Here is a 22,239-nt window from a genome sequence, read left to right on the forward strand (position 1 = left end):
TCTTCTGGCTGCCTTGGGCACCAGTCACACACGTGGGGAACAGACACTCAGGCAAAACGCCTAGACACGCAACATCTTAAAACAATTTTTAAAAAGGAAGAGAGAGAGGAGGGAGGGAAGGGGAGAGAGAGAGAGAGAGAGAGAGAGAGAGAGAGAGAGAGAGAGAGAGAGAGAGAGAGAGACAGAGAGAGACAGAGAGACAGAGAGAGAGAGAGAGACAGAGAGAGAGAGACAGAGAGAGAGAGAGAGACAGAGAGAGAGACAGAGAGAGAGACAGAGAGAGAGACAGAGAGAGAGACAGAGAGAGAGAGACAGAGAGAGAGAGAGAGAGAGAGAGAGAGAGAGAGAGAGAGAGAGAGAGAGAGAGAGAGAGAGGAGACAGTGGCTTATTGCATTTATAGTACCTTGGTGCAGTCTGGGGTCCTTGACTGAACTGTGTAGTCAATCATTGCTGTGTGGCTGCGGATGTGGCTCAGTGGTCAAGCACTCGCCCAACACTGCAGAAACCACAACAATAATAACAAAACCAATGCTATGAAAACAGCTGATGAATGAATCAAACTCGGGGCTGATTGCTTTTGAATTCCTTTGAGCACTGGCCCATATTTCATGAAAAACTGATTTTATTTGGCTGCAATACCAGATTTCCTGCTATTGTTCTCCACAGTGGGTTCCTGTGCAAGGGTTTGCCGCAGGGATCCACCCTGCCCCTGGGCTTTGTTTATTCTCCTGCACTTACAAGGCATGGTCACTTGGGGTCACTGCACTAAAAAAACCTGGAAGCTGGAGGCTCACCCTTGGGATGGGCTAACTGGAAGAAGCATCTAGAAGCGGGCTGGAATGCTTAAGTTGTTAGAGCCAGTAGGGTTTACATTTTGTTATAGTTGTATTTCACAGCAAATCTTGAGTGCATAAAAGATCATAAAGATCATGTGTCTATTAAAGGGCTCTCCATTGCAGGAAGTTTTTTTTTTTTTTCGGGGGGGGGGGGCAGGCAGACATATACCTACCCTCATAAAACAGATTTTTACAACATTAAGCTTACTTGGATGGATTACATCACCTACATAACAAATGTTGAGTGCATGCAAGCCCCTCCCTGCCTGGGCAGTGAGGTTTGACCTAGAACCTGATTTAAAAGCGTTGCCTAAAAGTGGAGACAGAAGCCTTAATTTGTTGTTTATCACCACAGTATATGCCTTAAGAGATGGGCACTGACCAAAAGGACAGGAATAGATGTGTGCCTTCCTAATACTAGGTTCAGAGTGCCCGCTGAAGTGCTTCTGGAAGCACGAGTTTAAAATAAAGACACATTCCATTTTCCTCCTCTGTGCTAGCAGGAAACCGATTTCATGTGGTTTCCACCAACTGACCTTTCTGAAATATCAAGGCTCAAGATCCAGGAGCCCTGATGCCTAACCATGCTATTGTAGCAGTGGCTAGGAAAAAAAAAAAAAAAAAAAAAAAAGAACAACTGTGGCTTGCTTTTTATTTTATCAAAGAGGAAGTTAAACTGTTGTCCTATACAGTTTACTGAAAAATACCTGGTACGTTTAGTCTCCAGTGCCATTGTTGCTAGAACGCCAAGTGAAACATTGCACACAGATTATTCTAATCCGCACACGAGTTTGTGAGCTAGAGCTCTTTACTGTGCCCAATCCACACCTGAAGGGACCAGGCCTTACACAAGTTAGGACCTCCCTGAATGGAACACCTAGTAAGAAGTGACTTGGGATTTGACCTCAAGCAGCTAAACAGCTGGACTAGGTTACCTGCTTTCTGCATTCTCCTCCCAATGGCGATGCTTTCTTAAGCCAGGCTATTAGTGCAGAGACAGGTGGTTACAGTGTAAGTTGTTAATGACAACATGGTTTCCAAGTCAAACGTGTACCTTGCTCCTTAGACAGAGAATGAGACCTCACCCTGACAGTCTTCATGGCTTTTTGATTTTCCCTTCCCTGAGGAGGAATTTTTTTTGGGTAGGTCTCTGTCAGTTACTATGTATTGCCCAAATAACTCAGTGTTTGTAAAATCTGCCTGTGTGCCCTACCTTCCCCATCCCCCTCCTCAGAGCAGACTAAAGAAACCAATTAAGTCTTAGGCTCCCCCCCCCCCTTTTGGTGCTTTTTTTGTGTTTGTTTGTTTGTTTGTTTGTTTTGGTTTTTTGAGACAGGGTTTCTCTGTGTAGCTTTGACTGTCCTGGACTCGCTTTGTAGATCAGGCTGGCCTTGAACTCACAGTGATCTGCCTGCCTCTGACTCCCGAGTGCTGGGATTAAAGGTGTGTGCTACCACCGCCCGGCTCTTTTTTTTTTTTTTCTTTGGTATTAAAATGTGCAGATAAGATAATGGGCTAAGGATGTAGCTCAGAGGTAGTGTTGCCAGACAATTCAGGTCTGTAGATAAAACTAGACTCTAAGGTTTATTGCTCATAGAAAAACATAATAGCTGTGTGAGGTCCTAGGTTTGCTCTCCAGAGATGGGAGGAAAAAAAAAAAAAAGAGATACTGGAGCTGTCTGAGGAGATGGCTAGGGGATAAAGTGTTTACTATGCAAGCTTAAGGATCTAAGTTCAGCACCCCTACCCCCAATACAAAGCTGGGCCCAGGAGTGTGGCTCTGTAATCTCCGTGGTGAGATGGGAGGTAGGGACAGGAGGAGCCCTGGAAGCTCACAAACCAGCTGACCTGGTGTGTACAGCAGTGAAAGACAAAGAGACGGTCTAAAAACAAGGTGAAAGGTGAGGACCAACACCCCAGGTTGTCCTGTGACTTCCACATGTGTGCAGCTGTGCTCATCTGATCTCTCTCTCTCTCTCTCTCTCTCTCTCTCTCTCTCTCTCTCTCTCTCACACACACACACACACACACACACAGACACAGACACACACACACACACACACACAGAAGGAACCAGAAGAGACTGCAAATCAGTAAAAAGAAACTGGGTTTACTATAGTTTGGTCAAGCCAGGGGGAAAACAAAACCAAAACTTTCTAATTTCTTTCCAGCTTTCCCAGGCAGTCTTACAATTTACAGAAAAAGCGAAGCAGGGATTAGCAAGTACATAGTCTACCGGTGAGACAGGTTACTGGTCCTCTGTTGGAGGTTGAAGGGTGGGAGGTGATGCACTTTTCCATGGCCTCCATTTTCATCATGGAAAGTCATCATGGAAGGAGTGTGACACTTGCCTAGCATGTTCCACCCCTCATTTAATAAAAACCAACCAATCAACCACCGACCAACCAAGCACAACCAAAACAAAATCAAAGGCAGAAAAGCTTAGTTATGAACACATTCAGTTTTAAATCCTTAGCGAGAAACTCTTTTAGAGCTGGGTGTGGTGGCACACGCCTTTAATCCCAGCACTCAGGAGGCAGAGGCAGGCGGATTGCCATGAGTTCGAGGCCAGCCTGGTCTACAAAGTGAGTCCGGGACAGCCAATGCTACACAGAGAAACCCTGTCTTGGGGGGGGGGGACCACAAGAAAAAAAGAAAAAGAAAAAAGAAACTCTTTTAGGTACTAACAGAAATGTCAGAAAGGAAACAACAAAAGCTGCTTTCGAAGGAGAAGTGGTGAGCTGACTAGCCCAGTACAGACGAACAGGGAGGCAGCCTCTCTAAGCAGGCTGCTGAGAAGGGTCCAGGAAGAGCCATCTTTAAGCAGCCCTAGCTTCTCCAGGGGAGCATTTGGAACTGAGTTCAGACAGATGGTATCAAGACTGTGAAGAGGAGGGAAAGGGTCTGCGTAGCCTGTGCTTAGGGGAAGAGTACCCCAGCAAGAGACAGCTGCTAGCTGCATGCTGGCCTGCCCAACGAGCCTGCTCTCACAGTCATAACCCAGCTTTACTCTGCAGACCAATGAACTCGAGTTTCGCTTACTTTCTGAGCCAAAATGCCTGAAATTTACTGTAGAAAAAACTAGATTTTTACTTTTTTGAAGGAGAGAGAAAATTTGTACTCATTCTTTTGTGATTCAGTTTTCAGGTTTCTTTTCTCAAGAGCTGAACCTGCAAGCAGGAAGTCCTAATACCAGAAAGGGGACCTCAGTAGCTGGGAGAAGCAGTCAGCAGAGGAAAGTCTAATTTATTTTTAATACAGACCCGTTTGTGTGAATAGCCATGAGATTTATACCCTCTGACAGGAGTTCATAAATACTGTTTCTCACATTGGAGCTCTTGATAGACATGGGCATGAGGGAGCTGCAGTCTACACTGTGCCACAGTTTTTTTTTTTTTTAATCAAGGTCACTAAATATGACAGCATTATGGTATATTTAATGTCAACACACAAAGAGCAACTTTGGAAAAACTACTAATAATATCACACCTTAAACTGAGCGTGGTGGCACATGGCACTGGATATGGTGGCTCATGCTTTTAATCCCAGCATTTATGGTGGCAGAGATAGTCAGTTATCTGAGAGTTCAAGGCTAGCCTGGTCTACGTAGTGAGCTGCTTACAGGCTATCAAAGCTTCACAGTGAGAAAGCCACAGGCAAAGGATGTACTGACACTTAGAAGCTGGAAAAACAAAGGGACACTGGGTGTGGTGGCACATGCCTTTAATTCTAGCACTCAGGCTGGGCATGGTGGGGCTCGCTTTTAATCCCAGCATTTAGAAGGCAGAGGCAGGCAGATCGTTGTGAGTTCGAGGCCAGCCTGGTTTACAAAGAGAGTCCAGGACAGCCAGGGCTACACAGAAACCCTGTCTTGAGAAAAACAAACAAACAAACAAAACCCCCAAAACCGGAAACAACAACAACAACAGCAAACCAGAAAAAAGAAAAATAAAGCAACAAATTCTTTCCTAGAGTTTGGAAAGAAACACAGAAGCCTAGGAGAATACCCTTGAGTCACTTTAAGTTCTAGTGTTTGTCGTAATTTGTTACAGAAATAAAAGAAATTAATATACTATAGGATAGCAGTGCAAGGCAGATGCTGCAACTATCAGCATCTATAGATAGGGAAACTGAGGCAGAAAAGGATTAGGTTTAGCTTAGCATCACATGGCTGTGAGGTGCTATCAATCAAGGAATGTGGTTTGGGATGCTTATCTTCGGAGCTCATGCTCTGACTTGTTACTCAATCCCATCTCCTGGGATTTCCTATGACCAGGAGGAAGGAGAAAGGCTGGTAGTAGAGGCCCAGGAAGGGAGTGAGTCCGGCAGCTGGCTAGGGCAAAGACTGCCTGACTCTGAGGGAAGCTGAAAGCTCCTGGATTAGCGGAGACCAGAAAATTACCTGTCCCTCAGGGTAGGTTTGAACACCACTGCTTTGATCATGACAAACTGGCTTACATGGTGTCCCAGATACAGGTTGTTGAGCAAGCTTCTTTTTCTCAAGCCGCCTGGTATTTCTTTCTACCTCTCTGTTTGCCATTTTTTCCCCCTTAAGAGTTCTATCCCCACCCCAGTCCACCTATCACTTACTTCCTAGGAACACTCGCGTTCCGCACAAAATCAAACATTGCCCTGGGCCTCTTTTGTATCCTGCCAGCAAGTGTCTTAGTCTTGTTCTCATTTTCCCCCTGATGTTTAATAGTTTATGTTCAATGTGACTGACCTCGGTGAACTTGCATCAGGCAGGGGACATGATCCATTCAGAGCAGTCGCGGTACAGAATTTTTTGTTTGTTCTTAAAATAAATCTTAAACGACCCACTCAGTTTTGATTTTCGCGAAATTATTTGCCTTTCCCCGACTCCCCACTATTTAAAGCCCATCAGGTGCACTGGTAGCTTCTATTTCAGAGTGCGTTTGACTGAGGGTCACCTTCGTCTTTGCTAGGGTACCTGTAGCGCGCAGCTGAGGCTCTAGCACACACTACACTAGTAAGTGTCTCTAGATAACTAGGGGCCGGTGGCGAGGAAAGATGGAGGCGGTGGCTTGTTTTCCCGCCACCCCCAACCCGCAGACAGTCGGCGACACCTCTCTCCCCAGCCCCACCCACTGGGCTCCACCCCGCCAGACCCCGCCCCTTCCCGCAAACCCCGCCCCTCAGCGCCGCGCCGCGCTTGCGCCACCTGCCGCTCGCTCCTGTGGACTGCGCGGCGGCGCGCCCGGCCGGTTCCTCCGCTTCCAGCCAAGAAAGATGGCGGAGGGCGGCGAGGCTCTGGGCACGGTCCCGGAGCACGAGCGGATCTTGCAGGAGATCGAAAGCACCGACACCGCCTGCGTAGGGCCCACCCTCCGGTAAAGCTCTCATAAGCCCAGGCTTTCGTGCCGCCCTGACCAGGGACTCCTTAGAAGCCGGGCGGGGCGTCCGCTGCCGGGTGCGCGCGCGTCGGCCCGACAGGTGGTGCGCGCGGAGGGCGGGCGCTCGTGGGCTGCGGGACCCGGGGGACCGGGGCACCTGTCGCCGCGCCGCCTGTGGGTGTGGCTGCTGGGGTGTCTCTGGCCCGGGGAGCCGCCCCAGCTTGGGCCCTTCAGGTGCCAAGGCCCTGACTCTTTGAGTGCGTTGTCCGCGGAGGCTGTCAGCTCTGTGGTGGGGACGAAGGTCACCTGCCGGCGGCCGGAGTGACTGACCCCGGTGCCAAGTTGCGCGCTGGTGGAAACCCAGGCGCACTGACTGCTCCCGGCGTGGGAGAATTTAAATTGAGCGGGAAACGCCAGCACCCTTCTCCCCGATTGCAGCACCTTTCTCCCCCTGCGAGACGCGAGCGTGGGTTGCAGGGGAGGGGCCGATGGCTGGGGTTCACGCTGGTGTGGCAATTCTCTTGGGACAGGAAGCTGTTTATTTACTTACAAATATTTGGTTTTGCATTAAAAAATTTTTTTTTTATTTTAAAATGGATCCAAACCCACTCTCTTTAGGAATAATACCAGGTAATGAATACTCCACACCAGATGGAATACTCGCGGCCTCCATAGATAGTTAGTGGCTGATATCGGTATAGAATCATTAACACTAGGTTAGACACTCTTCAAGGATTAAGATCTCATCTTTTGCTGATAGGATGAATGAACTTGTGGTTCATTTAGGGGTTTTAAGATGGATTGTGCTTTGTCAATCAATAGTCTTTCCACAGCATATACTTTCTGGAAATGGAACTCTTTTTCTCTACGTAAATGTAGATAAAGTGAAGTCAGTTCAGGGTACAAATTCCCTTTACCCCAGAGAGCCAGTTCATCTGGTGTGTTATTTGGTTCTTCCCGTAGACTTGCCACTGATGGAAAAAAAAATCTTTTAACCCCCTTGGCCTTGTTTTCATATTTCTAGAATGGAGAGGAGTGTTTAGATGCCCAGAAAGCCCAGGATGGTGAGAGGCCTTGCCTCTCTCGGCTCCAAGCACTCAATAGGCAGGTTATATGTTTTTATTACATAAAGTTCCTGCTATAGTATGGGAAGGCCTCATTAGGGCCTTTTCTTAATTCATTCATATTCTCTCTCTCTGTCTCTCTCTCTCTCTCTTTCTCCAGGGTTTCTCTCTCTCCAGAGTTTCTCTTTGTAGCCCCGTCTGTCCTGGAACTCACTTTGGAGACCATGCTGACCTCAAACTCACAGAGAGTTGCATGCCTCTGTCTCGCAAGTGCTGGGATTAAAGACGTGCGCCATGAGTGCCTGGCTCCTTAATTTTCTTACATGAATCTTTTCATCAGCTTTTACGCGTATGTAGTAGTAAAATTGGAACCAGACTCAAAGAAAACTTTGTGACATCACATTCCACTGAAGGACCTCCTCCAGCCTCACCCGACGGCCATTCCTTAACTGGCTCGCGAAGCAGTTGATCTGTGATGTGGTACCTCGTTGGTTTGCCATGGATTGGGAAACGCACTTTTGTTTTTGGTAGCTGCCCAGCCGATGAAGGTGACTAGAAAAGGAGTCTTTATGTTTGTATGTTACTCCTGGTCTTCAGGAGGCTGGCTGGAAACCAAGTCTCTTTGTTGGACCCTAGGAATGAGTCAGACGCCAGTTCTGCCCTTCACCTCATCCCAGCAGCAGGTAGAGGCCAGCAGTTTAAAAAAAGGACATGGTGGCATAGCCTTTAATCCCAGCATTTGGGAGGCAGAGGCAGGCAGATCGCTGTGAGTTCGAGGCCAGCCTGGTCTACAAAGTGAGTCCAGGACAGCCAAGGTTACACAGAGAAACCTTGTCTTGAAAAAAAAAAAAAACAACAACAACAACAAAAATTTTTTTGAGGCTGTCTGAGTTTATTGCCCTGGCTGGCCTGGAATTCACTGTGTAGACCAGGCTGGCCCGGCCTCTGCCTCAGCTTATTGAGATTAAAGGTCTCTGCCACCATTCCTGGTTAAATTTTAAATTATATATTGTCTAAGTGCAATTCAGAATTTTCTTTTTCTTTTTTTGGTTGATTTGAGACAAAGTAACTACATATGTAGCCTGGCTGTATTGAGCTTGATAAGTAGACCAGGCTGGGCCTGGGTTTGTAGCATCTTTCTGCCTCTGTTTCCCCGGCTGCTGGGATTACAGGGTTGTACCACCATGGCCATTTGATACTGAAGTTAACATTAAAATACTGGCTGAATGTGGTGGCCTGTGATCCTGACACTTGGGGAGTCTGAGACTCTTATTTTAAAACAAATGAAAGTCCAGTGTGCTCTCCTCTTCTTTCCTACATTTCCCTGCGTGGGATGGTTGGGTGAGGTGGTCAGACATCTTGATGACAGTCCACTAGAGAAGAATCTAAGGACTGTGCAGGCGTGTAGGTGTAGCGTTAGTGGATGCCAGTGAGGAGCTATATTATAGGTAGAGCTGGGATTCCTGCTGTAGCCTTCCTCAGTTCTCTTTGCCTCACCAATATGTGTGCACCTCGTCTAATGATCTGAGCTGGCTTCTCATAGAATGAAACAGCAAAGGAAAGGTGAATTCTCCTTCTCAGTTATTTTTATTTTATTATATGGGCATGAGTGGTTTTCCTGTGTGTATGTCTGGACTATATGTGAGCCTGGTGCTGAGGGTGTGGGGTCCCCGGGAGTTGCGGTTACAGACTCCATGTAGCAAGTCACCATGTGGGTATGGGAATTGAACCCTGGTCCTCTCTGAAGAGCAGCCAGTGCTCTCAAGCGCCGCGCCCTCTCTAGCCCCTGAGTTCTCTCTTCTTGTGCTGGAACATGCATCTTCTTCTGTCTTTGGATACTGGAACTTGTGGAATCCTTCTGTACTCTGGGACTTATGTGGGAACCCCCATGGTTCCCTGGCCTCTGGCCTTCTGGTTTCTACAGAATTGTATTTCTGGTCCTAGTTCTCCAGCTTGCACAGAGCCTGTCAGGGCAGTTCTTACCTTCCAGAATAGAGCGACCCAATTCTACAGTAAGTCCTTTTTCTATTTCATTTCATTTTATTTCCTTCCCTCCCTCCCTCCTTGCCTTTCCTCTTTCTTTTTCTTTGAGGATGGGGGTCTCACTATGTCGTGGAGAATGGTCTCCAAGTGTTGGGGCTCAAGTAATTCTTCAGTTTCAGCCTTCTGAATGCTGGGATTACGTGTGTGTTACCATACCCTGACATGGTTTTAGTGTTTTAAAATTTAAATGTAACTTAGTATGTTTTCGTGTGTATGGTGTGCCCTCCCCCCATGTGTGAGTGTCTGTGTGTGAGTATGTGTGTGTGTGTGTGTGTGTATGCACAGGCACATGCCATGGTGTGCACGTGGAAGTCATAAAACCTTTTGTCTTCCCCTTTTATTGGATTCCGGAGATTGTTCTCAGGCTGCCAGGCTTGTGCAGCAAGTACTTTAACCTGCTGAGCTGTCTTGTTGGTCCTCAGTTTAAATTTTAATGAAGAAGAAGAAGAAGGAGGAGGAGAAGGAGGAGGGAGGGAGGGAGGGAGAGAGAGAAGGAGGGAGGGGGGAGAGAGAGAGCACTGTAATCCACATAAGCAAGAGGTTTTTGGAATTTTCTGTAAGATATTAGAGTGTGATAGAGAACAAAAAAAAATTGAGAATTACTTTTTAATTTCCTTTTTCTGCTTTTTTTTTTTTTTTTTTGGTGGGGGTTGGGGCTCAAACTTGTTATGTAGCCCAGACCAGCCTGGGATTCACTCTCTGTCTCTTCCATCAGCTTCCTCAGTGCTGAGACTACAAAAGATTGGCCACCAACTCTGGAAAAACCACTTTTAAAACGCATAAAAACAGTTGTGCTCTCTTGTCACTATTTTTCCTACTATGATTTTTAACTACTGGTTATAATTTCAACTTTCAGCCAATGACTATGTTTCACATCAAAACTCCTGGGGCAGTACTAAATCAGACTGGTACAGCTGGCTCACCAGTACACAACCTCCTGTGGTTCCAAACACCCTTTGCATAAACTGGAGAAATGAGCACACTTCCGTTAGTTTTTCTAGATATAAACACAGCCTCTGCAGGACGTATAGAAAGGAGAAGCAAAAGTACACAGTTTAGTTGCCCTCGCTGGTCAGTCTTCTAGTACTGTTACTTAACAGTCAGATGACGGAATGATTATTAATTAACTGTCTGGGCTTTAAAGTTACCTGAAGATCTTGGTAGTTATCTTCAGACAGGTTAAACAGGGTCGGAATAATGATTCAGCTTATTTGAACACAAACTTGCCTTTTCATCATCTTAAATATTATTAAGTAATGCTAACTTATTGGTCAGCAAGTACATGGTTAGGAAAATCTTAGTTGAATAAAATAATCAAAAACAAGAAAAAACTGATTGTATAAAAAAAAGTTATCAAACCGGGGTTGTATGAGAAGTTCTACTCTCACGTAGCCTTGAGGAGATGTTGCTGAGGTAATTTCTGTAGGAAGTTTTTTTTCTAGAACTCACTTTGTAGACCAGGCTGGCTTCGAACTCACAGTGATCTGTTGCCTCTGCCTCCTGAGTGCTGGGATTAAAGGTGTGTGCCACCATGCCCAGCCTATAGGAAGCCTTTTTCCCCCCCTTTTTCTTAAAACCAGCACATTTAATGTAGTGAAAGTTCAATTTCCTTATTTTGTGGAATTTTGACTAGTTTGATGTTACTTTTTGTTTGTTTGTTTGTTTGTTTTGAGACTAGTTCGGAATGTGTGCATTGCCTCAGCCTCCTGCATGCTGGGACTAACGGTAGGTACTGCAGTGCTTGCCTTTTAATGCGTATTAATGTCAGCAAGTCAGCTGGGACAGTGCACCTTCAAATCACGGCTTTATAATATAAATGATCAATGCCCTGTAGAGATAAGTAGTTCTATACACACAATGGGAGGTGAAAGCCTTTCTGATTATACGTTTGTTTTGGTAACTTCAGTCAAGAGATAGAAAGCTCACTGGTCCAGCGGGTGGAGAGATGGATGGCTCAGTGAAGTGCTTGCCGGATTGTTCAGCTCCAGGCTCAGGAGACATAGTTTCAAAAAATGAGGTGGAGAATACTTAAGGGGGACCCCTGATGTTGATGTCTGGCACCCACACAGGTGTATGTACATCTTCACAAGCACAGCAGTGTACATATTACTGCTCCACCCTCCCAGATAGAGCAAACAACAAAAACAGCTTACTGGTCCAGATGCCAGACATAGGTCTTTGGTGAGTATAACATCTTTAGCCAAATTCCTGAAAACTTTCTGCTCTTTCCTAGAAATGATGATTGTTTTTTCCCTTTTATTAGCCAATCTATTTTCTTCACTTCTTTTACCTTTTGTGTCTCCTGACTCCAGCACACCGAGAAAGTGATTTTCAAGTCTGTTTTCCATCTCACACATTCTTGATCAAAAAGGAAATCTCTTGTAGTTCTCAGTTGGTACAGTTGGTTACCTCCATAACAGTGTGCCACTGTTGTACCGTTGGGAACCTCTTGCCTGGCAGACTGGCATTTTAGTTTGTAGGGTTCATACCTGGTAGAGACCACCGGTGTCTTATCTTCCCCAGCAGTCTGCAGAGCGTGTCCTGGTAGTGTAAAAGCTAGCTGGCGGGGAGGAAGTGCCCAGCTCAGTTCCAGCTTGTAACTGTAAAGCTTACATCCAGGGCGTCTTCAGTAGGGCGTCTTCTTGTCTAGTTCTGGTGTGTAGTCAAGAGGAATGGCAGCAGACTTTCTTATTTTGGGGGGTGTCTGGGACCTCCCTGAGCATATAAAGAGGCACCCCATATCTAGTACTGGAGTTTTTGTTTGATAAGCAGTGGGTTATAGGAACAGTGTTATCTAGCCATGCAGCTGTCTCTCTTTTAAGTTGTTTTTAAAATTGACCTACAAAGTGATGGGCTCCATGTGGCTTTTTCATGTCTCCTTCAGTTCACCTGAACCTCTCTTTCTGCTCCTTTTTCTCGTCTCCCAACCTCCATCCCTGACTGAACTTGTCCACCCTCAGCATTCCTCCTCTCCATTTTCAAACTACCTACGTTCTGCTTGCCACTCCCTCAACTCCTGGCACACACTGTGGGCTCTTTGTAGATGATGATGATGATGATTAGCTTCTACAGGCACTCGAAGCTAAATACATAATACTAAATATTCAAAGCTAGGACCCATTTATCAGAGAGATCTGTGGATGTGTTCTCTTGGACTGGGTTACTTTCCTGGGGGAGCTTCACTGCCATGGTTTAGCTAAATTGTCACGGCACCAAACTACAGTCCAAATATACTCATAGACAAATGCTACCCTCATCGCTAACCAGAGAAGCTTCTCTGTGGTGATGGGTGGGGAATGGTGCGTGCTCATGCTGCATAGAATGCCTGATAGTTTAGTGATCAGCCCTACCTAGGGTATATATCCTACCCTAACTAGGCTATATCTATGGCCCATTATAAAGCTCAGGGAACACTGTGGAAGAGGGAGTAGAAAGAATGTTAGCGCCTGGAGATGAGGAGAACAGATGGGAAAGACTTGAGGGCATGCCCTAGATGCTGTAGACATGATCTTAAAGCAGGCGTGGCTGCCTGGACTGGGCCTGCGCAGGGTTGGACCTGTCAGTAGCCAGTTGTGGGTTGCGAAGGGCCTAAGGGACTCTGCTTTTCCCTGCTGAGCAGTTGGCTACTGACAGAATCTGGGAGGACAGTTATTGCTTTCTGTTGCGTACCAAGTGGTGAGGCCCACCAGGCTCCCATGGGGAGTTCCAAACCTGTGGCCACAGAGACAGTACTGGGAAAAATCAGAGGGTCACACAAAAAGTCAAAAAAGGCATGGGTGTGGGCAAGGGACCTGGAAGAAGGAGGGGCAGTAACAGGGAAATAATAATGTATTAAGTACACACATGGGACTGGCAAAGAACAAATCTAATACATATAAAAAAGAAAACATAAACAAAACCCAAAAGCTTTTGTGTCATTAGTTGGGAACTTTTAAAAATTTTATTGTTTACCTATAGTTAATTCTTTTTTTTCCCCTCATGCAAAAGTTTTTTTTTTTTTTTTTTTTCCCTCCCCCCCCTCAAGTTTTAGTTCTTAAATGAAATAACAATTACTTTTTTCCTTTTTGCTTCTGGATTTTTGTCATGGTATAAAAGCCTATGCTTGTGTAAGGGAATTCGCCCATATTTTCTTTTGGTCCTTACATAGTTTTATTTTTACTTTTACATCTGATTCCTGTTACATATTCTTGGGATATGATGTAAGGAGTGGCTCTAGTTTATCCCTGTTTCTGTGGCAATCCAGATATCTTAATATTATTAAAAAGTAGATTTCCCCCCACATTAACTCCAGGTGTTGCCATTGTTAGGTACTGAATTTTTGTACACAGCAGAACTGAGTCTGGTTTCTCTATTCTGTTAATGTTTTATGTCTGTTCGCATCTGTAACAAACTCATTTAGTTATGGAGGCTTTGTCATTTGTTCTATGGGGGCTTTGTCATTTGTTTTATCTGATTGGGCTATCTCTACCTTGCTACTCATTTTTAAAAAGGGATTTCCTGATAATTCTAGTTTATTCTTCAAGTGAACTTTGTAATCAGCTTGTCTAGGTTCTTAAAAAAACCAAAAACCTAGGAGCCAGGTGGTGGAGGTGGCAATGGAGCACGCCTTTAATCCCAGCACTTAGGAGGCAGACGAAGGTGGATCTCTGTGAGTCTGAGGCCAACCTGCTCTACAAAGTGAGTTCCAAGACAGCAAAGGCTACACAGAGAAACCCTGTAGAGAAGCCAGAGAAACAAACCAAACCAAAACAAACAAAAGTATTTTATTGAGAGTGAGCTAAGTTTATAGATTAGTTTGGGAGAACATACATCTTTGTGATTTGTTTTTATTGTTTATTTTTAAATTTAAAACCTACTTAAAAATGAATTTATTTATTTATTGCTCTGTCTGCATGTATACCTGCAGGCCAAAAGAGGGCATCAGATCCCTTTATAGATGATCGTGAGCCGCCATGTGGTTGCGGAACTGAACTCAGGACCTCTGGAAGAGCAGCCACTGTTCTTAGTTTCTGAGCCATCTCACCAGCCACATCTTAGTGATTTTAAGACTGTCTATTCAAGAATATAATACAATTTGAAAGTTTTCTGTGAATAAATATTAGAGTCTTAAGATTGTGTAGTTGTAGTTGTGTGCCCTGTAAAGACATTTTGATCAATGAAAAATTTCATACGTGATAGTGGTCCCATAAGGTTGTAATGGAGTTGAAAACTTTCTATTAGTTAGTGATGGCACAGCACAGTGTATCATATTTGTGACGAGGCTGTGGTAAAGAAGTCTACTATGTAAAGCTTGTACAATTTTGTATCTTACAAGTGGCTGTTAGAGGTTTATTGTTTGTGCTTTTGAAAATTATTTTATTTAAAAATTAAAAAAAAAACTATGTGGCTGGGCAGTGGTGGCACACGCCTTCAATTCCAGTACTCGGGAAGCAGAGACAGGTGGGTCTCTGTGAGTTCGAGGCCAGCGTGGTCTACAGAGAGAGTCCAGGAAAGCCAAGGTACACAGAGAAACCCTGTCTCGAAACAACAACAACAACAACACTTAGGTTGTTGTGTGTGTGTGTGCCTGCTTGAGTTTAGTGTGCCATGTGAATGCAGGTACCTGCAGAAGAGAGAAGAGGGTATTGGCTATCCAGGGGCTGGAGTTACAGGCAGTGGTGAAACGCCATGGGGGTGCTGGGAACTGAACCTGGATCCTCCGGATGAGCAATAAGCACTCATAACCCACGAACCACCTCTCTAGCCTCCAGGTCACCATTTTAGATTCTGCATTTCTATTTAAACTTAGCGGTAAGTCATCTGTAGGGCCTGTAGGAGGTAAAGGCATTGCTGTCACAGCAGATGACAACTCTGTGGGTGTTACTGCCCCTAAGGCCTCCAGTGGGACAGATGTGGAGGTGAGAGGCTGATGGTTCTAGGTAGGCCTCGGCTGTGTGCATGCTTTTTCGTTTTCGTGTGTGATAATGGGTATTGAATCAAGGTCTGCTTGCTCAGCATGACGTCTACCACTGAGTTATATCCTTAGCCCTGTGTCTTAGTTTTCGACCAAAAAGTAAAATCATAAATTAAAGCGGTGTATACATATAGCTAGATGTGCAGGAGGCTGAGCCAACCTAGTCTTGTGTAAACACACCCTGTAGTGTTCACTCAATGACAAACTCATCTAATGACTCATTTCTTAGAACATAGCCTGTGGATTGGGGGATAACTCGGTGATAGAGTGTTTGCTTAATATGTACTGAAGATCCCTAGTACCATCAAAAAAGAAAATAAAAATCAAACAAAAGGCAAGGAATGGAGGGAGGGAGAGAGGGCTAGAGAGATAAAACACAACCCCGTCATTGAGCAGCATTGTGACTGTATGTATTTGATTTTCTGTTATTCTAATTGAATCTTTTCTTCTGTTTTATAACTGGTTTTATACATACACAGATAAGCATATGTTGATGTGGTTTAGCGTATCTGTTAAAGGCTTATTTCCCTAGGGTGGCTCTACTGGAAAGTGGTGAAACCTTTAGGAGGCGGAGCGTTCCTTCTCTAGAAGACCAGAACTTACAGACATTCATACACACACACACACACACACACACACACACACACACTCACACACACCCTAGTCCAACAGTGGTTCTCGACCGATGAGAGGCTCAAGAATCCAGTCGTTTATTCAGTCCACAAGGCTGGACATTTCCGCTGGTCTTCAGCATACGCTGGAATCCCAAAGAAGTGAGCTCTAATGCCAGTGAAGCACTGGACATGTTAGAGAGAGCAAGCAGGCAGAGAGACAGAGCTAGCTTCCATGTCCTTTATATAGGCTGCCAGCAGGAGGTGTGACCCCAATTTCAGGTGTGTCTTCCCACCTCAAAGATCTGGATTAGAAGTGGCTCTTCCCATTTTAAGTCATTAAAAAAGTAATTAAAAAAAAAATAAAAGTCCCTCACAGGTGTGCTAGGCATTTGGGTTTTAGTTGATTCTGGATGTATTGTTGGCAACCAAGAGTGGCCATCACATAGGAAGGAGTAGCAGGTACTTGGGTCACTGGAGACATGCCCTACAAGGGTGCTGTGGGACCCCACCTCCTCCTCTTTTGCTTTCTTGCCGATGAGGAGAGTAGATTTGCTCTGCCGTGCTTTCCACCACAGTGTGCTGCTTGCCACAAGACCAAAGCAATGACCTCCCAGACTGACCCAGAATAAACCCTTCTTCTTTTTAGTTAATTATTTTAGATACTTTTTATAGTGACAACTAAGTAATACACACATACACTCATACACACTGACATATATTCACATATTCACACTGATACCCACACTGACACACCCACCTACACTGTCTCACACACACACACACACACACACACACTCATTCACACAACACTCACAGACTGACACACTCATGCACACACAATCACATACACACAATTACACACACACACACACACACACACACACACACACACACACCCCTCTACAAACACTGGTGATTCTTGTGCTTTCACACCCTCACATTACCTGGTGCTGGAGGTTTAACCCAGGGCCTTGTGCAAAGTAGACAAATACTCTGTCACTCAGCTACATCTCAGCCCTGGATGCCAGCTTTTGGCTATTACCTTATTTAAAGCTTTATCATTTGCACTAGTTATTGGTTTTTTTTTTAGAGTTTTCGAGACAGGTTTTCTCTGTTTAGCCTTGGCTGTCCTGTACTCGCTTTGTAGACCAGGCTGGCCTTGAACTCACAGTGATCCACCTGCCTCTGCCTTCCCGAGTGCTGGGATTAAAGGTGTGATCCACCATGCCTGGCAATTGTTGGGTTTTGTATTGGTTTTTGTGTTCCTGTGATAAAATATGACCAAAATCAACGTAAGGAAGAAAGGCTTTATTTTAGCTTATGGTTCCAGAGGGACAGAGTCCTCATGGCAAGGAAGGATTGCTGCAAGGGTTGGAAGCTGGGTGATCCTATTTTACCCACACACAGGAAGCAAAGTATATAGACTATATTCTATCTATCTATCTGTCATCCATCCATCCATCCATCATTTGTCTATCTCATCTATCATTTATTTATTTACCTACTTATCTATCATCCATCTATTTTATCTTTATCTATCTATCTATCTATCTATCTATCTATCTATCTATCTCAAGTCACATACCCCCTAAGCCCACCCCAGTGATGTACTTCCTACTCTGTCTAGCAAGGGAGCACCTCCTAAAGGGGAGGGAGAAAGGGAGGGAGGGAGAAGGGGAGGGAGGGAGAAGGGGAGGGAGGGAGAAGGGGAGGGAGGGAGGGAGGGAAAGAGAGAGAGAGAGAGACAGACAGACAGACAGACAGACAGACAGATTGATTGAGATTTGTGGTGTTGTAGCCAAAGTAACGGAAACAACTCAGGGGAGGAAAGCCTGGTTTCGGCTCATGGCTTAAGAGGTTTTAGGCCATATGGCAGGGAATGCAAGGCAGGGCTGCAGCAGGAGTGTGTAAAGGCTCCTCCCATCTCACAACACCAGAAAGTGAGGTGGAAACCAGGTGTCATCTTCAGAGACCCACTGCCATGACCTACTAGGTCCCATCTTTATTAAAAGTTCCATTAGGCACTATTGTGTTTGTGTGGGAGGTGGGACAGAGGACAACTGTGTGTAGTGGTGCTCTCCTCCCAGGCTGCCAGGCTTGTGTGCAAGTGTCTTACCCCACTAAGCTGGCTCACCAGCCCTGGGTTCCACCTCCAAGTGGTGCCATAGCCCCCAAAGGTGACACTACCAGCTGGGAACCTCTCATCCAAAACATTGGCCTGTGGGGGACAGTTCAGATTCAACCCATAATAAATAATAACACATTTAGAAAAACGTGGACTTCTTCTTTTCATTTTTTACATCTTAGATTTTTTTTTTCCATTTCTGGCCTAATACTCTAATGCACAGGTTGAGTACTTCTAACCTGAAAAATCAGATCTTCAAAATGTCCCCGAGTCTGAGACTCTCTGAGCACCGACATAATGCCACATGGGGAAATCCCACACTGTGGTTTATTTTATGTGCAGTTACCAAAAATAGTGCTGAATTACGGTTCAGCTCTGTGTAGGAGGTGTAAAGAAATCTAAATGCACTTCACAGCCCCTTCTGTTAGATGTGTTGTCTTTTGCACGTGCACATTTCGCAAAGTCTGAAAGAAGATAGTGGACTCTTTGGGTACCAAGCGCTTTTGGACTGGAGCTGCCTGGTGTGCAGAGTCGGCATCCGTGCCTGACCGTCTTCTGACTGCTAGGGGAGCTTCTTCTGGTTTTTCTCTTGCTTCCACAGTGGCTGAACTGATACTGGGTTTCCTGTTACTGAACCACTGCAGAACAGCTGCTGGGCGGTGGCGATCTGCCTGTTAAAAATGGTTTTAGCAATTGTTTATTCTAGAGAGCAAATAAATGTACGTGTTGGGTGCTTCCATTTCTCATCCTTTGCGTTTTATCAAGTCGTCCAAAAGTCAACAGGAAGAGGCACCTCTTTGGTCAGGAATGTAAAAACAGGAAGGAGGAAGTCTATTGCGAGTCTGTGCTGGCTGATTACCCCTTCAGCTCTGGAATAGAGGATGCTCACTACTGGGTGTGCTGCGCCGGTAGCCAGCGTTACAGAGTGTGCTGAAGCTCTGGGTACAGGAAGTAATCTTAAGTAGTGGTAACTAACATTTCCTGTGCATGGGGATAGGATACTGTTAGTGAGAACAAATCACAGGAACCCCGCACTGTGGAACACAAGGCAAGTAATTCAACATCAGAAATTTAGGAAAATACCCCTTCATTTTTTGGTCTTTGCTTCTTCCGGGGGCCTAGGCAAGCCAGGTAACCCTTTATAATGTGTTTCCCTGTTCCAGTGTTACAGATGGACAAAACCAGAGGTTCAGTCCCCAGCACCCCTTACCTTAAAGGGGGTGGATGGGGGTATGTTAGCTCTGTTATAGAAAAAAATTTAAATATTTCAAATTTCAGCTGAACTTGTGGAAACAGGTTGCCATTATCTCATAAAGCACCAGAACTATTTTGTTAGATTTTTGTGTGTTTTGCCTGCCTGTATATATGTGCACCATGTGCGTGCTCCATGCCACGGAGTTCAGAAAAGTCCCTCAGATTTCCTGGAACTGGAGTCACGGATGGTTTTGGGCTACCATGTGGGTGCTGGGAGCCAAACTTGGGTCCTCTGTAAGAGCAACAAGGCCTCTTAACCTCTGAGCTGTGTCTCTCTAGTCCCCTTCAGAGCATTTTAAGGACACGTGAAGTAAACTAGATAAACTCTTTTGTGGGCAAATATACAAAGAATAAGTGTGTTGTAAACAAGAAATCTTTCCCAAGACTAACAAAAGGAATTGAATCTTGTGTTTATATAGCCCCTCCCACACGGCTCTTAGAAACTCCGGATTGTTCTGCCGCCAGAGGATAGCTCACTGCTTGGAATAACCTGCCACTTCTAGGATACTTTGCTCTTTATTACTCTTATTGTTGCTGCTGTTGTAATAGTTGTTAGCAGTACCCTATGGTGGATGATTGGGAGGAGAGAGCGTGCACCAGCTCGATGGCATCATTGTCAGCGCTGCAGTCCTGGGGTGACTGGTGTAGTCTCCCCATTTCAACGTGGCAGTAGAGCCTGACTTCTAGGTTGTCACGTGCTGCTTCCCAGAAATTTCTATGTAATTGCACAAATTGGCTTAGGTGGTAAAGGTGCCTGCTGCCGAACCCGCTGACCTGAGTTCGGTCCCTGGAATCCGCATGGTGGAAGGAGAGAACCAAGCCTCTCAGGCTGTTCTCTGGCCTCTACGTGTGCACCAAGGCACACAGATAAAATAGCTTTAAAGAGAAAAGGCTAGTCAGGCATGGCACACACCTTTAATCTCAGTGCTTGGGAGGCAGAGGCAGGCAGATCTATGTGAATTCAAGGTCAGCCTTGTCTGCATAGCGAGCTCCCTGACTGCCAGAATTACATAGAGAGACTCTGTCTCAACAAAACAAACAAAAGCCAAAAGAGAAATGATATTTTTATTCTGGTTATATTCTACTCAGATGTCAGTTAGACTTGGATGCTGAGGGTTAACTTGCTGGTGAAGAGTGCCCTCTGGTGACTCATTCTTTTTTTTTTTTTTTTTTTTTAACTAAGATTTACATTTCTTTTTACTTGACGCTTGTGAATTGAACATAAAGATGGAAGACAGCATCAGTTCTCAAGAAACCAGGAAGATAAAAGTACACTGAACAAATTGGATCTGGTGTAGGAATAAAAAAGAGATAATATGGGCTTTGTGTGGAAGGTTCCGGAATGTTCCTTGTAATTGGAGGGTTATTTGGCGTGACTATAAAACCCTGAAGGAGCTGTCTTGAGCTGAACTGGAAAGAAATGTAAGATAGATACTGAGGCGTATGTAGGATAAGGCATCCTTGGAATGGAATTTTTCACCAAAATTAAGTAGTTTCTTGAGCAAATGTCTTGCTCATTTAAGTTATATGGAATCTGATATTTGTTTAAAAGAAAATAATTTTAAGTCGTGTCATTTAAAAAAAAATGAATAAAGAGCCTTTCTTTCCTGTAGCATCTCTTCACTTTTTTCGACTAATGCTTTATCTCACCGATTACTACATAGTCGTTCCTGAAAATCCAGAGCCTGAAGTTTATCTGAGAAGACTTGTAGGTTTCAGGTCCACCTCTGGCTCCAGCCACTGGATCTCAGGTGAATTCTGAGCAGCTTCTGAAGAGGCGGCACACTGAAAGACTGAGTTATTCTCAAGCTATAATAACCGAGGATGTTCAGCTTATGATATTGATAACAGTGGTATTCAGAACCTGGGAGTTAATGCAAATTTGAAATTACTTAAAGAGGAATGATAGAGTTATTTCGTTAATATGAAATAATAAGTTTATATTAGAAATATGTGAAGAATGGTAAGCTGGAAATGAGGCATGATTTGGCATCTGAAGAACTTGTGAGAAAGTAGCTAACATGCCTCTGTTTGAGGGCTGAAGGATGTAAACACAGCTTTTATTGCTAGAGATGCAAATTAAAATTAATATGTTACTTGAGGAATTGGCAAAAGTGCCCTTGAGGCTGATAGTCGAAAGAGGTAGAAAAGGGAGTCACAGGCCTTAAGGGAGTCACTGGCTTCTCCAGTCTTGTCAGAGAGGAAGTAGTGAAATGTTTTCTCGAAAAGGTTTTAGAAAGACTTGACTCCAACAGGTGAAAAGTAGGGTCACTGGTGCCCAGAGGTCCCTGAAAGTATTTCTTCAAGGTTTCTAGCATTGGGAAGTCTATTTCCTTGCTAGGCTCCTTTCTTGAAAGCAATTAAATTGTAATAAAGATGAATCTTTTGAGGTAGCCACCACGGTATCTGGTTGTTCATCTTACATATTCTGTTAGAGAGTGAAGCATTCTGGGATAGAAGGGAAACATGCTTACTTTTTTTGGAAAAATAAATTACATTTATTTCAGTAAAAATGTGTAATTTGTGGAATCTAGAAGTAAATGCTTTGAGATTACATCTTTTTTTTAAAGCTTAAATAGTGTTCTAGGAAAAGTAATTGTTTTGGGAACCAGTATATTTTATTTTCTTCCCAGGTACTGGGATGGACCCTACTCTTCATAATGAAGACACAGCAAAAGAAAAAAATGTTGAAAGTAGTATAATGATACGTGCTTTTTGATTTAAAAAAATCCTGTTACTAGAGATGAAAGTCCTTTTTTACAGTTCTTGTGAAAAAAATTTTTATCAGACTTTTCTTTACCAAAATAAAACTGTAAATCGTTTCTAACTAATTTCATTTACAGAAGGTAGCATCTATCAGAACACTGAAGTGTCTCAGATTATCAAATTACAGTTGATAATAAAAGCACTAATTTTCACTTCACCCATTTTAACATTTAGATGTTTATTTTCTTATTTTCAGCCACTAGGTGGAGTCCTATACAAATAATTTAAA

General features: G+C 44.4%; 1 protein-coding gene across 4 annotated transcripts in view; it reads left to right on the plus strand.

The window, feature by feature from the left end:
* Positions 1–22,239, plus strand: part of Exoc6 (exocyst complex component 6) — a 141,491-nt gene that overhangs the window by 7,526 nt on the left and 111,726 nt on the right. The window contains exon 1 of one of the 4 annotated variants that reach the window (XM_051146402.1): positions 6,021–6,188. The exons of the other annotated variants lie outside the window; for them this stretch is intronic. Within the exon in view, the coding sequence (XP_051002359.1) occupies positions 6,088–6,188 (101 nt within the window). The 5' untranslated portion in view covers positions 6,021–6,087. Of the gene's footprint in view, positions 1–6,020; positions 6,189–22,239 lie in introns of those variants that run through there. 4 annotated transcript variants of the gene reach the window in all.

The sequence above is a fragment of the Acomys russatus genome, chromosome 5 (assembly GCF_903995435.1).
Source record: "Acomys russatus chromosome 5, mAcoRus1.1, whole genome shotgun sequence".
Lineage (NCBI taxonomy): Eukaryota > Metazoa > Chordata > Mammalia > Rodentia > Muridae > Acomys > Acomys russatus.